This window comes from Quercus suber, unplaced genomic scaffold (genome assembly GCF_002906115.3).
Source record: "Quercus suber isolate HL8 unplaced genomic scaffold, Cork oak 2.0 scaffold_229, whole genome shotgun sequence".
Lineage (NCBI taxonomy): Eukaryota > Viridiplantae > Streptophyta > Magnoliopsida > Fagales > Fagaceae > Quercus > Quercus suber.
In genome coordinates, this window is record NW_027069687.1 from 890,749 (window position 1) to 905,885 (window position 15,137).

The 15,137-nt window shown below is 33.1% G+C and overlaps 1 protein-coding gene across 1 annotated transcript; it reads left to right on the forward strand.

The window, feature by feature from the left end:
- The first annotated feature begins 9,839 nt into the window (after positions 1-9,839).
- On the forward strand, positions 9,840-11,984 carry LOC112013877 (probable pectate lyase 5). Its single transcript, XM_024046254.2, has 4 exons — positions 9,840-10,063; positions 10,166-10,912; positions 11,049-11,187; positions 11,369-11,984. The coding sequence occupies exons 1-4, from the start codon at positions 9,948-9,950 to the stop codon at positions 11,588-11,590; spliced, it is 1,224 nt and encodes a 407-aa protein (XP_023902022.2). The 5' UTR covers positions 9,840-9,947; the 3' UTR covers positions 11,591-11,984.
- The last annotated feature ends 3,153 nt before the right edge of the window (positions 11,985-15,137 follow it).

Here is a 15,137-nt window from a genome sequence, read left to right on the forward strand (position 1 = left end):
ATTCATTAATTTAGATTCTAACCCCACAATAAGATTTTTGGGAAAAAAAAAAAAATTTGCAACAAGGTGTTTATAGGGGTACTTTACATTCACTACAAGTCTTTATTATTTTGACTTGTTTAATAGTCGAGCCTAAATTTGGGTTTGAGCAGTCTGACTTGTTTGCTAAATAAAAATTAAATAAAAAACAACTCTTTATTATTTAAGGACTAATGAGTTCACATCAAGGTCATATTTTGAAATATGTTATATAATATTGCAGACTTTTTAGACACATGACTTCAAGAATAAAGTTGATGTAATATATATATATATATATATAATAAGAGATTGAATGAGAGAAGCATTAAAAAATGTAAGTGTTCTTGGAACTAGCTTAAAAGCTAGATTTTTGCATTTTAATTTTTATATACAATTTTTTTAAACTGCGATTTTGATAACTTTTTAAAAATATAAATATACTTGAATACATTTTCAGTAAAACATTTTCAGCAAAAACTTAAATAAAAAATTCCTAAATGAACAATAAATACATTAAAAAATGACCTAGAATACCCATTCAGTCTTTTCTAAGTTGCAAATTAGTTTATTATAGGAAAAATTGTATCTTTTTTTTCCCCCCCAAAAAAGGAGGTAATTTGGGTCTATCAATTTTCAAACCCATTCTAAGGACCAAAACATACAAATAAGAGACTATCAATCATATCTCCATGAATACAATTCACCCATTTCAAAAATAAAATAAAAATTGTGAATTTAGTTAATGCAATAGTGTTCAAGTGATACGTACAAAGAAGCATAAACAGCATAGTGTATTTTTTTTTTTAATCACTCATCACTCCTCACTCAATTTTCATCACTTATCACTCGTCACTCATCACTCGTCACTCATCACTCATCACTCATCATTCATCACTTAAAATATCTCAATTTCTTATACCCACCCGTTTGGCACACTTCACTCAACTTGTCATCCCTCAAATTTTTCAACTTTTTGTAGGCCCATACTTATAACTTGGTCAAAGCAAAGCTGTTAGCCTATCCGCGGAAGGTTTCATCCCTTGCCATTTTCTTCACTGCTCATTTCATTTTGCCACCACCACTACCACAGCCATAGTGCCAAAGTGCAATTAAAGAAGTAAAAACAACAAAAACTCTCAACAATTTAACACCACCTAAAGCAGCTCATCACCCCAAATTCAAAACTCCATTCATACTTATTTATGATACATAAAAAAAATGTCTAGAAATAGCAAGACCCATCTCTGATCTCTCACACAATCACACTCACACTCACACTCTTCAAGCTCCTTGCAACTCAGTGCGCGGTAGTCGCCAAAAGTCCCACTTGAAGCCCGTCGGCGAGTCCAGTCATCCATCTTCGTCATTGCAAGACTCTACAGATACTCCTTAACTGCACGGATTGACGATTCTCTCACTAAAACGACTCGCCGTTGGAGATGGACTCCAATCGCAGGTGAGCCCTCCAGACCAACGAACCAACTCTGTTTAAATTGAAAAGTTTGTGGGTCAGAGATTTTGGAGAAAAATAGAGTGGTAGGTTAGAGATTTTGGAGATTGTTTGAATTGAAAAGTTTGTGGATATTGTTTGAATTGAAAAGTTTGTTTCACTGGAGTCGGAAAAAATGAAAGAAAGAATGAAGAAATGGAGGCTCTGTGTTGAAGAAAAAATGAAGAATGAAGAGATGAGGAGAATAGAAAGAAAGAAAACTAAAAAGAGAGAAAAAAAAAAGAGTCTGAGAAAGAGAGAGCCAGTGGGGAATAGTTGGCATGACATGACAAGACAAACCTGTGGGTCCTCTAAGTGTAATGAAATTACCATATTGCCATCATAACTCTATTTCTATAACTTGAAAATACCTAAAATGTGTTTTCAGTTTCCATAACTTATCACTCAAAAATTAGAAAATTGAGTGATGGAAACAAAAACTGAAAACATCCCCAAACAAACCATTCAATCATGGGACCTACATATATTTGAGTTATGGGTGATGGAAACAAAGTTATGGGCGATGAAAATACAAAAACCAAACAACCCCTAAGAGTTGGTTGGCAGTTCTATGTACTTTTGATGGAGACATACAAGTTCGAATTCCTGCTCCCCAATTTTTGATTATTTTTATCATTTATTAATGTAAAACATATGTATATAAGTTCATTTTGTTGTCGGAGTAGTAAAAGATTTAAATTCCCTTACCTTCCCACCAATTATTTTTCATTCGTTTTTTGTTTTTCTTATACTCCCATAAAACTTTATTACTATTACTTAGATCATTCATTGCTAAAATGCTATTTTAACACTCAAAACACTAAAACACACTCTACATCAAATATGGTATACTTAAAAAATTTTAACTTTCAGTTAAAGCTGGCCCAATATAGTTTGAGGCCTAAGGCGAAAATTTTAAAGGGGCCTTTTTTATATTTTACTTAAATAATATTTAGTTTATTATTTTATTATATAATTTTTATTTCAATTTATTACATATCACCAATTAAAAAAAAAAAAGTTATTCAAACATTCATTTATTATATTGTTTAAAGGACACCAGCCATATTCATGTTACATCAGTTTGTAAGTTTTTTGTCGTAAAATTTGTATTAGTTTTAGCATTTTTCATTCACTTAATGGTGATTGGGTTGTATTTCTAATAATTATTTTTGTTAAAAAAATGCTAAACTTACAAATTTGATTACAAAAAGTTTACAAACTGATATGACAATGAAGTGGCATTTCAACAACAGAATCAATTAAGTATTGAATTGTTTGCACATCAATTTATAGGACCTATGTAATCAAACTAGTAATGTACTAGCATAACTCTAATATTTTAGGGTTTCTTAACAATGGGGAAAAAAGTACACATAACTCACATTTTTTTTCCCTTAATTACCAAAAAATAAAAAATAAAAAAACTTATGGCCCCATACTTGGGGGCCTTAGGCCATGGCCTAAATGGCCTAGGCCTTGGGCCGACCCTGTTCTCAACTACTATCTCTAGTGGTTTACTGTAGCTGAAAGTTATAAACAAAAAATATTTGTTTATTCAGTTCATGTGTACAGTACCTATCTCTTCTCTTTTCTCTTTTTATTTTTTATTTTTTTTGTTTCTCCTATGTTTCTTTTCTATCACCCATGCATCGCCCCTCCCCGCCCCCCTCTTGACTGAAACCATCTCTTTCACCCAAGATACCTCTCTTCTCCATCTTGCAATCAAACCCAAAGCCACTTTCTTCTTATTGTCTTTCACAAATTTCCAACCAATTTCTCGTCTCTTCTCTCTCTAACCGAACCTAAAGCCTCTATATTTTCACTCTTGGTCTAGATTAGTGATTATGATGTGGATTTGTGATTTGTGGGGGTTGTGGGTTAGATCAATGGTTGTGATGTGGGTTTGTGATCTGGTTTTGGGTGGTGGGGTTTCCAATTTGTTGGGGTTATAGGTGGCGGTGATGGTGATGGTAGTTTTGGGTGGTTATTTTGTTTTGGGTGTGGTTGGTTGTAATTTGTAGGGATTGTGGTGGGGTTGAGGGTTGCAGTTGTGGGTGGTGGTGACGGTGACTATGGCTACGTGGTGGTTTCCATGATTGTGGCAATGGTTGTTGTGGATATGGCGATGGTGGTTGTGGCTAGTGTTAGATATATTATTTTATTGTGTTGTTTATATTGTTTTAATCTATTGTATATTAAAATAGAATTTTTGATGATGAGTGTATTGTAAAATGAGGTGTTAAAATAAATAAAGTAGGTTTTTAAGGTACTAAAAACTAATTCTTTTAGCTCATTTTTGTGAATGCTCTTATTAATAGTATTCATTAATTTAGATTCTAACCCCACAATAAGATTTCTGGAAAAAAAATAAAAAATAAAAAATTGCAACAAGGTGTTTATAGGGGTACTTACATTCACTACAAGTCTTTATTATTTTGACTTGTTTAATAGTCGAGCCTAAATTTGGGTTTGAGCAGTCTAACTTGTTTGCTAAATAAAAATTAAATAAAAAACAACTCTTTATTATTTAAGGACTAATGAGTTCACATCAAGGTCATATTTTGAAATATGTTATATAATATTGCAGACTTTTTAGACACATGACTTCAAGAATAAAATTGATGTAATATATATATATATATATATAATAAGAGATTGAATGAGAGAAGCATTAAGAAATGTAAGTGTTCTTGGAACTAGCTTAAAAGCTAGCTTTTTACTTTTTAATTTTTATATACAATTTTTTAAAACCACGATTTTGATAACTTTTTAAAAATATAAATATACTTGAATATATTTTCAGTAAAACATTTTCAGCAAAAACTTAAATAAAATATTCCTAAATGAACAATAAATACATTAAAAAATGACCTAGAATACCCATTCAGTCTTTTCTAAGTTGCAAATTAGTTTATTATAGGAAAAATTGTATCTTTTTTTTCCCCCCCAAAAAAGGAGGTAATTTGGGTCTATCAATTTTCAAACCCATTCTAAGGACCAAAACATACAAATAAGAGACTATCAATCATATCTCCATGAATACAATTCACCCATTTCAAAAATAAAATAAAAATTGTGAATTTAGTTAATGCAATAGTGTTCAAGTGATACGTACAAAGAAGCATAAACAGCATAGTGTTGAAATAGTTATTTCCAGTACCTAAAGGAAACCGAACTAGAAAGCGATTTCGATATGTAGTTAAACCGGGGTCCACTTTTTCCAAAGCTGTTGAACAGTCAAGTGAATCAACCACTTTTCGCATATGTTCCGTATACTTTACCAATTTCTATTTACTATACTGCTCAGTACTACTTATTGTACTCACACTGTACATTATTGCTGTGGTGTGTGCTGCTTTACGCTTGGATGTCGTGCACGCGCGCGACAATCAATCAAATGCTTCTACCACTATTTATTCTGCCACTCTGCCTATTTTGTCTAAACTCTGTTTCATTTTTTTGAAGTGTGAAGGGGAGTTTCTCCAAAAAAAAAAAAAAAAAAAAAAAAAGTGTGAAGGGGAAAATTGGACTTGGATTTTGACACCAAATATCTAGATAATTTTATTTACTGTTGGTTTATTTTGTTTTAGTAAAACTGAGTTGGGTAAAAATATATTGAAATCAAAGTTTATTTAGACTTTTTACCCATTTGCAAATTTATGAATTTGCACATCGAATTGTTTGTTTATATCAACAACAAACTATAAACAATTATTTTAATTTCATATGAACTTATTTATAAGTTTATATATCCTAATTTTGAGTCTATATAAGTATACATAGGAGAAAATATTATTATATATATTTAAATCGAGTCTTATTTTTACAAATACTTTATTATATTCAAGTTTGACTCGTTTAATAGTTTAGCCTAGATTTAGGTTTGAGCAATTTGACTTGTTTGCTAAATAAAAATTAAATTAAAAAAACATACTTTTCTAAATTGAGCTAGAGTTGTTTATAAACAACTTAATGAATTTACAATCATGTAAATGATGCACAAAAGGTAACGAGTTTGCTCAAATATTCATGAAAAGATTCAGGTGAAACAGCCCGTTCCAAGTTCTAACTTTATGTGTCAGTTTGGTTGGGATTATTCACTGATTTAGGGTTTGGAAAATGGGGAAGCAAAACTAGAAGAAAAAATATGAATCTTTGTCTTTTTGGGTGAGAGAATTGTCTTAGCAAGCATGGTTGTAACATCAACTAGCATTTACTGTTAACTGAGCCAGGCTCTATTTAGAGAGAAGATATTTTAAACATTTGACATATAAATTATTTATCTCACAACACATGACACTACATAAAATAAAATTACATTTCAATGGAAAATTTTAATTTGATCTTGTATCATTTATTCAGTATACCCAACAAATTCTACATTATGTATTCTTTTCATTCAATTTGCTACAATGTTTGTTCAGAATTTAATGGAAAATTAAAGTTGTCTAGCACAAATGTTGGGTTAAGATATGATGCTCAAATATGACAATTTCCAATAAGGATCCAATGCATCGTCCTTGAAGAGACAGCATTTAATTCTCACTTCAGTTTTGCTTTTCATGCCATATGGGTGCACAGTGTGTTTGTCAGTTGTCACAAAAATATGGGGCAATATGTTTTCCAAGAATTGACCCATGAGGTCTTTGCCAGAAAATTATCCACAACTTGAAGTGGGCTTTCGACAATTTCCAATTGGGCCATAGAATACTGGGCATGCCTTTTCTTTTCCCTGAACAAACAGATCCAATTAGCAAGAGAAAGTTTTTTTTTGAAAGCAGAAACACCTGAACTTCATTGCCATAAAGAAAAGAACGTACAACAAAGCCAAAAAATAAAAGCACAACACAGTACACCTATCTACCATCTTCCTGAACAAGCTGCATCACCATAGGAGGACAAACTCCTATCCAGACCTGAGAATCCTCTTTCAGCCTTGCATACTGTGCCAGCTCATGTGCAGCCTTGTTGTATTCTCTTTTCACATGTTTAATTTTCCAGCAACTAAAAGATGAGAGCAAACTAAGAATCCCTTGATATATATGGCCAAGACAGCCACTAGTTTCAGCAGAATTTACTTTAGAGACCACTGCTAAAGCATCAGATTCCATGATAATTTGGGGAAGCTTTTGCTCTTTGGCAAGAAGGAGGCCGCGCTCCATAGCTAGTGCTTCCACTTCCTCTACCGAGTATTGACCCTGAAAATATGTACAGCACGCAGCACACACATCACCAGTAGCATCCCTTATAATAACCCCCACACTTGAGTTTCTACCATATTCCGATGTAGCACCATCAACATTAATCTTGAACACACCTGGTGGAGGAGCCATCCATTTACCATCTGACTGAGGCAAAATTTGAGAGTAAGCAGCTGAGGCATTTTTGAACTCCAAGATATATTTTATGGCAAAACCCCAAATATACTCAGGAACTTGACTTAAAGACTCAAACACAATTTTATTTCTATTACACCAGATCGCCCAAGCAACCACAAAAAAGATTTCCAAGTCACTAGGTGTACCAAAATCAAGAATTTTCATAGCAATATCCACAATATCCATATTTACATTCACCAAGTCAGCTGGATTATCTAACCAACATCTCCAAACTCTTTTAGCTACTTCACATTTAACAAAAATATGGAGATTTGATTCAGGCTCCATACCACAAGCTGGACATATGTCACAAATATTAACACCTTTTCTTTGCAAATTCAGAAATGTAGGGAGAGCATTCATACACATTTTCCAAGCAAAAATACGTACCTTGGGAGGGATATTTAAGTGCCATAGCTTCCTCCATAGGAGACTCCTAGAATCCGAAGAGCTTTCCCCTACCTCCATATTATCAATCACCCCAACAGCAATATAATACGCTTTTTAACCTGAATTCACCCTTTCTATTACCACCCATATAATTTGGTCCTCAGGAAAGTTATGGCTGAGGAATACTCAAAATAGTTCTTGCTTCAAAAGGCAAAAATAAAGCTCGCACTACATCATCTTTTCACCTCTTCCTTTCCCTATCAATAAGCGCCGAGACTCTAGGATAATCATTAAAGGGCTTTGGGGGGGGGGGGGAGATAACTTTGTATGTTATTGGAGTAGGAAGCCATTTATCTCCCAAATAAGAACCTCTCCCANACAAACAAAGAATAAAACTAAATGACATGACATTTATTTTATTAGGTAATTCTATATATGATTTGTTATGCCTGTCATATGAGACACAATTCTCATACTTTTTTGCATCTTCCAGTCTATGTTTATTTCTTCTCCTTCATTATCATCTTTTTATTTTTTATTTTAAGAACCATTAATGTCTTTCTCTTTGTCCCTATCAATACCAATGTTAAATGCGACAAAGACAAGGTAAGAATACACATGTACAGGATTACCTATAATAATGTCATCTTAAAGAACAACCTAGTGTATCTACTCTTGACAGCTAAACTGGGCCAAATAGATAGGAAGCATGATGGTGTGGAAATAACGATAACAAACGAAAATGTAAATTTTTTTTTTCATCAACAACATCTGGATAGCAACATCGCAAGTGTCGGTGTCTTTCTAATTATGTTTTGGTTATATATCCAATTGTGTGATGATTAATATGTGCAAATGCAAAACGCAGATGGTCCAACATTTCTATTATTGATCATATTTCAATTTTAGTAGTGAGTTTTTCTCAGGAAAATAGAATTTTTTTGGTAGCCTGGCCTAGCTTGTCAAATACCTCTTCGTCTGTGATAAGGATAAGGATGTGTTCATAGTTGGATATGGCAAGGAAAGAGAAAGATAAATATGCATTATTGCATTGTCGAGTAGCCAAGAGTTACTAATCTTACAAAACATATCACTGATCACAAAAAGAGAACAAAAATTGAATATTTATTCTTTTAATTGTTGAGGTGATGTTAATCACATTCATTATCACATTAGTTTATAAGGTTTTTTGTTTTTGTTTTTTTTTTTTTAAAAGAAAGTAAAATTAGTTGTAATTTTAACATTTTTCATGACAATTTAGTAAAAATGTGAACTTTTAATTGTATATATATGAAAAAACTTTATAAACTACCTTAGAAAAGGAGGAGCTTCTCTTGTGTGGGAAAGTGTACAAGAGGGGATCCTAAAAATGTAACAAAGGAGAGTCCAATTTTTTGTAGTCTGGCCTTGTCAAATACCTTTTTGTCTATGATAAGGATAAGGATGTGTTCATAGATGGAAATGGTAAGAAAGAGAAAGATGAACATGCATTATCGCATTGTCGAGTAGCCAAAAGTTACTAATTTTACAAAATGTATCATTGATCACAAAAAAAGAACAAAAATTGAATATTTATTCATTATATTGTTGAGGTGATACTAATCACATTCATTATCACATTAGTTTATAAGCTTTTTTTTTTAAAAGTACAATTAGTAGTAATTTTAACAATTTAGTAAAAATGTGAACTTTTAATTGTGTGTGTGTGTATATATATATACAAGTATAAACTACCTTAGAAAAGGTGGAGCTTCTCTTGTGTGGGAAAGTGTACAAGAGGGAATCCTAAAAATGTAACAAAGGAGAGTTTGAATAATATTGGCATATAATAAAAAGGGAATGATCTATAAATCCTTATTTTAGGTTTTATATTATACCATTATTTACAGTTCAAATTTGTCATATTGAAGCAAGTAAGCAACCAACAATTGGGTTTTAAATTTGAGAATATGAATATAAGAGCCTCAGCCAAAAAGAATTTTTATTTGTGTTTTAGAACAATTGAACCAATTACAACTTAAAGTTATCCAATTCAGATAATGAATATATTTGTATTTTGAATTCATTATCCAAGAAGGTGTATATAATAAGTATTTTGTGCTTTTGAACCATTCCAATTGTTAATTATGTAAGGAATCTAATTGTGTTTTTGAATTCACTACCATATTGTCAAAAGACTCAAAACAATGTTCTCATTCTGCCCCTAAAAATAAAAACAAAAAAAGAACCTTCATAAATCATTAAGGTTCATTAAAAAAAAAAAAAATAGAGAAAGAAAAGAAAAATGTAACACAATATGCCCCACAAGGTAGTACCACTCAATGTACCCTATAATGCACCCGAGTGAGCGTGTAGATTTGAAAAAGCAAAAAATAGAGAAATTTCCTTTTTGAAATTTTATTTTTTTCTTTTCTTTCACTCTGTTTTTCTCTCTGGACCATCATTCAGGCCTTGCTTAACGGCCACAACTGCCCAAAGGGAATCCCATAAAACCAGAAATCACGAAGAACATTGGACCCCACCGTTTAGTTTAATCACGCCAGTTAGCCCGGCTTTAATCTCTTTATATTCAATCTTTCCCTCCTTCCCTTCATATCACTTTTTCCTACTCTCTCTCTCTCTCTCTCTCTCTCTCTCACTCACATTTCCTAGCAGAGAATAAGAAAATGGCAAGCTCTTCTTCTCTCTCTCTCATCACCATTCTCTTCTCTTTCTTAATCCCAAGCCTCATTGCCTCAACCCCAGCTCATGACCCAGAGCTTGTAGTACAAGAAGTACAAAGGTAAGAAACTATAAATGTTACCTGAAAAAGTTGGTTACTTTAGTTATTACAGTTTAGATTCTATGGTGTTAAAAATGTGTCACATTTTTTTTGATATGGCAGGAGCATCAATGCATCTATGACTAGGAGAAAGTTGGGGTATTTCTCATGCTCAACTGGTAACCCAATTGATGATTGTTGGAGGTGTGATTCCAATTGGGAAAAGAATAGGCAGAGGCTGGCTGATTGTGCAATTGGGTTTGGCAAGAATGCTGTTGGTGGAAGAGATGGAAAGATTTATGTGGTCACAGATTCTAGTGATGATGATGCCGTAAATCCGAAGCCAGGGACTCTAAGATATGCTGTGATCCAAGATGAACCATTGTGGATTATTTTTGCACGTGATATGGTGATCAAATTGAAAGAGGAATTGATCATGAACTCGTTTAAGACAATTGATGGCAGGGGCGCTAGTGTGCACATTGCTGGTGGTCCATGCATTACTATTCAGTATGTGACTAACATTATAATCCATGGGATAAACATACATGATTGTAAGCAAGGAGGGAATGCTATGGTGAGAGATTCCCCAAATCACTATGGGTGGAGGACCATATCAGATGGTGATGGTGTATCCATCTTTGGTGGTACCCATGTCTGGGTGGACCATGTCTCATTGTCAAACTGTGCTGATGGTTTGATTGATGCAATTCATGGGTCTTCCATGATTACCATTTCAAACAATTTCATGACACACCATGATAAGGTTATGTTATTGGGACATAGTGATTCCTACACTCAAGACAAGGGCATGCAGGTCACTATTGCCTTCAATCACTTTGGAGAAGGGCTTGTTCAAAGAATGCCAAGGTAAAGTACCAAAAGCAAAAGGAAAAAGAAAAAGAAAAAGTGTAAATTAACTTGTTAATTTAATTGGTTTGGTTTGTTTGTTATCTAGTTGGTCATTATGGTGTTTAAATATACACTTTTTCACATTAATTTGCAGGTGTAGGCATGGGTACTTCCATGTGGTGAACAATGACTACACACATTGGGAAATGTATGCCATTGGTGGGAGTGCTTCCCCAACCATCAATAGCCAAGGGAATAGATTTCTTGCACCAGATGATAGAAACAGCAAAGAGGTAAAAACCCCATTTCTTATTCAACAACTCACTTTTTTGTTTTTATTAAAGAGAAACAGAGAAAAGTAATTGCATTGTTTTTAATTGGGTCTATCACTAATATCATTTTTATTATATACTATTATTTACAACGAATCATATTATTGAATTGAGTAATTTATCAAATTGTGAACCTGTGCAGGTGACCAAACATGAGGATGCACCACAAAGTGATTGGAAGGGCTGGAATTGGAGATCTGAAGGAGACCTATTGCTAAATGGTGCATTTTTCACACCATCTGGAGCTGGGGCTTCCTCAAGCTATGCTAAGGCTTCGAGCTTAGGTGCCAAACCATCTTCTCTTGTTGCTACTCTTACCGCTAATGCTGGTACACTTAGTTGCCGGAAGGGTTCTAAATGCTGATTTGTGATATAAATCTCTCAAACAGCATTGCATACAAGGCCACAAGCGATTAAATCTTTGAAAATTTGAGTAGAAAGTGGAGGAAAGTAAAAAAAGAGGAAGGCAAAAAGAGTACGAGAGAGAAGCCTATTAGGGTCAATTACTTTTCTCTACTTTCCCTTTCCTCTGTAATTTTTTTCTTTCTTTTAGCCATTATTTCTACTCTATATCTTCTTTTTCTTTTCTTTTGACCAAGGGTTTCATGATTACAATGTACAACCGCGGCCTGTTTTACTCTTAGAACCATTTGGGGATTCAATGTGGGAACCTCAATGGTCATTGAGAAAACAAGTGCAGAAGTGTTGAAAAACTAAATTATCCAATTATAGGTTTTAATATTAAACTTCTTTCTCTTTGTCTCTCTCTCTCTCTCTCTACTTACCGCTAATGCTGGTACACTTAGTTGCCGGAAGGGTTCTAAATGCTGATTTGTGATATAAATCTCTCAAACAGCATTGCATACAAGGCCACAAGCGATTAAATCTTTGAAAATTTGAGTAGAAAGTGGAGGAAAGTAAAAAAAGAGGAAGGCAAAAAGAGTACGAGAGAGAAGCCTATTAGGGTCAATTACTTTTCTCTACTTTCCCTTTCCTCTGTAATTTTTTTCTTTCTTTTAGCCATTATTTCTACTCTATATCTTCTTTTTCTTTTCTTTTGACCAAGGGTTTCATGATTACAATGTACAACCGCGGCCTGTTTTACTCTTAGAACCATTTGGGGATTCAATGTGGGAACCTCAATGGTCATTGAGAAAACAAGTGCAGAAGTGTTGAAAAACTAAATTATCCAATTATAGGTTTTAATATTAAACTTCTTTCTCTTTGTCTCTCTCTCTCTCTCTCTCTTCTCTCTCTCACACAACTCAATGAGCCTTGAACGAGTCCAATATTAAGAAAAAGAGAGCCAAGAATTTTGTAAATAGAAAATCGGAACTGAAAGACAGAGAAAGAGAAAATGGAAGTAAGACAAAGGAAAAATGTTGCAATCCATACCAGTTACCAGTCTTGTTAATTTAAGTGATTAAGAAAGTTCAACAACCGCTTTAACTGTCACCGAATTAGCTGTACAACGAGAAAATTAGCCAACTAGAGCATCTTTTGTTGTTCCTATACGTACTTGAATACTAATAAAGAGAGAGGAATCCAATACAAGTATATCTAGATAAATCCAACCAGTCCATTCCAAGTAGCTTCAATCAACAAAGACCATAAACCACTTTACAATATTCCACAAATTAAAAGTAACGTTGCATTGCGAAGATCACGGTGAATCATTCCCTACAAATAGGGGAATAGGTTCATTTTGACTTTACGTTTAAAATTTTATTTTTTGAATCTAATAGTATAACATAACTAGTATCACATAATTTGAAAAAAAAAAAAAAAACACAGATCATTTTGCATATTATGCACTAACTAAAGTAACATTACATTACAAAGATTGTTACAAATTACTCCTACAAGATGGGATTCTCTTCATTTTGCAATGAGGATTAATGTAATATCATTTTTAATAAAACCCTATTACAAATCAATTTCCCTCCAAAAAAATTGTTTTTTTTTTTTTTTTTTTTCTCTCTCCCAATCCCCTTAGGTTCTTGTGCTTAAGGACCCACTTGGGTGTCAAATTTGGTAAATATAATAGTTGTGAATAGAGATGGAAGAGAAAGCACATGCTTGCCTTATTGATTGGACCTTCTTTTGATGGAGCTGTTTGCTGTGGACTAAAGATTGGTTTACAACTACAACAGGTTTGACAAAGTTGCACATATTATGGGGTCCTTTTCTTGAAGTTTGTGGGTATCGAATAGTGCTAACCATGATGCTGCAAAGGCACATGCACGTTGAAGAGTAGGATAGGAATGGATAGGGGGTACAATGCATCAAAAAGAAGTAGGGTACAAAGTGTATCTCTCTCAGTCCCAACCCCTCATATATATGCTTAAATTGACCTATCTAGCTTCCAGTTCCCACATTGATGCTGACTAGTTACTATCTATGTACCTGTTTTAGTTCTGCAGGCTGCAGCTCTTCAATCCATTTCTCACCTCTCAAGTTTCATGTACTCATGTTAGAGTTTTTGCTTGGCCAAGCTAGTCCCAAGTGAAGTTTCTTTTTCTTTTTCGTTTTTTGTCTTTGGGGGTAATGAGAAAAAGTGAGTCCTGCTCCTGCACATTGTTGCACAGGGTATTCATCATATCTTTGAAGACTTAAGCGACCTGACACTAGTCAAAAAGCTTGGGTGCTCTAGGCTCATGGCACCAACTACCAACTGTAACTTTTTTTTGGTGTCTTATAATATTGCCTTTCTAGAGGGATTCAAGAAACTATTCTATCAGTATAGTAGGCATTTATTTACTTATTAACTTTCCAACTAATGCAAAAGGGCAACCATTGATAAAAACATTTTTTTAAGGGAGGTTGTTTAAAATATTGTATTTTAAAAACATGAAATGTTTTAAAAAAAATACTTTAGATTGACAAAGTATGATTTGGGATCAAATTAACAAACTAGCACATGCATGCGATAAGATATGAATAATGATAGGGTCATAATATTTTACACTATTGTTTTTCTTTTCATTTTTTAAGTTTATTATTATTGAATTGGTTTGTTGTGGTTAAATAATATTATTTTACTACAATCTAGCTACCACACGGAGAGAAAGTATTTCATAAATCCGTCTCATAGAGTCTCTTTGGTAATATGAATATCTCACAGGTGTATAAGATCTATTATATGTAAGAGGGACGCTTCATAAGACGGTTTCATAAAATAATTTTTCTTAACACTAACATTAATTTTATTATGCACTAATAATAATGAATCATGTCAATAATAGCAAAAACTATTGGGTAGGCACTAACATCGACACGCTGCGTTTGGAAAGAATATATGGAAAAGGGAATGAAAATTATTGAATTTCCTTAATTTAGCTGACATAAGAGAAAGAAAAAAAAAAAATGTAACTGTGACCGAAAAAAATTCTTCCGCAGCCCACATTTTGTGATTTGTCCAATTTGGGCGGATATGAGGAGAAAGCTGATTTTTTTTTTTTTTTACGAAGATAGCAGCAATTTTTGACTTTTAATTGCTCGCAAAATTACATTTTTGCCCATAAGTTTTTATACCTCTCTTTACTTCATTTGGGTATAAATGTAAAAATCGATTTTAAGAAAAAAACACTTATATTCATTCCAATTCTCTTCTCTCTGCAAACTAAGCAGAGGAAAGAGGAGCATATTTTTCTCTTCTTTTCACATTTTCTCCCCATTCCAAACATATATTAGGGAACATTTTTTTTTTTCATACAAAATTTAGTTATAAAATTGGTATATTTTTTTATTGGAAATGAATTTTAGATTACTTCTTCTTCTTATATCCCCATACTTGTAAAATTTATAGAAAATTAAAGATTAATAGCTATGTCATTAATAAATTGTTTGAATTGTAAGTTTTGTAATTTAAAATTATGCATAAAATATAAGATTATAGGTCATATAATAAA

Coding starts and splice junctions, on each gene's coding strand:
- LOC112013877 (XM_024046254.2), top strand. CDS start 9,948: ATGGCAAGCTCTTCTTCTCTCTCTCTCATCACCATTCTCTTCTCTTTC. Junction 10,064..10,165: donor GTAGTACAAGAAGTACAAAG/GTAAGAAACTAT, acceptor TTGATATGGCAG/GAGCATCAATGCATCTATGA. Junction 10,913..11,048: donor CTTGTTCAAAGAATGCCAAG/GTAAAGTACCAA, acceptor ATTAATTTGCAG/GTGTAGGCATGGGTACTTCC.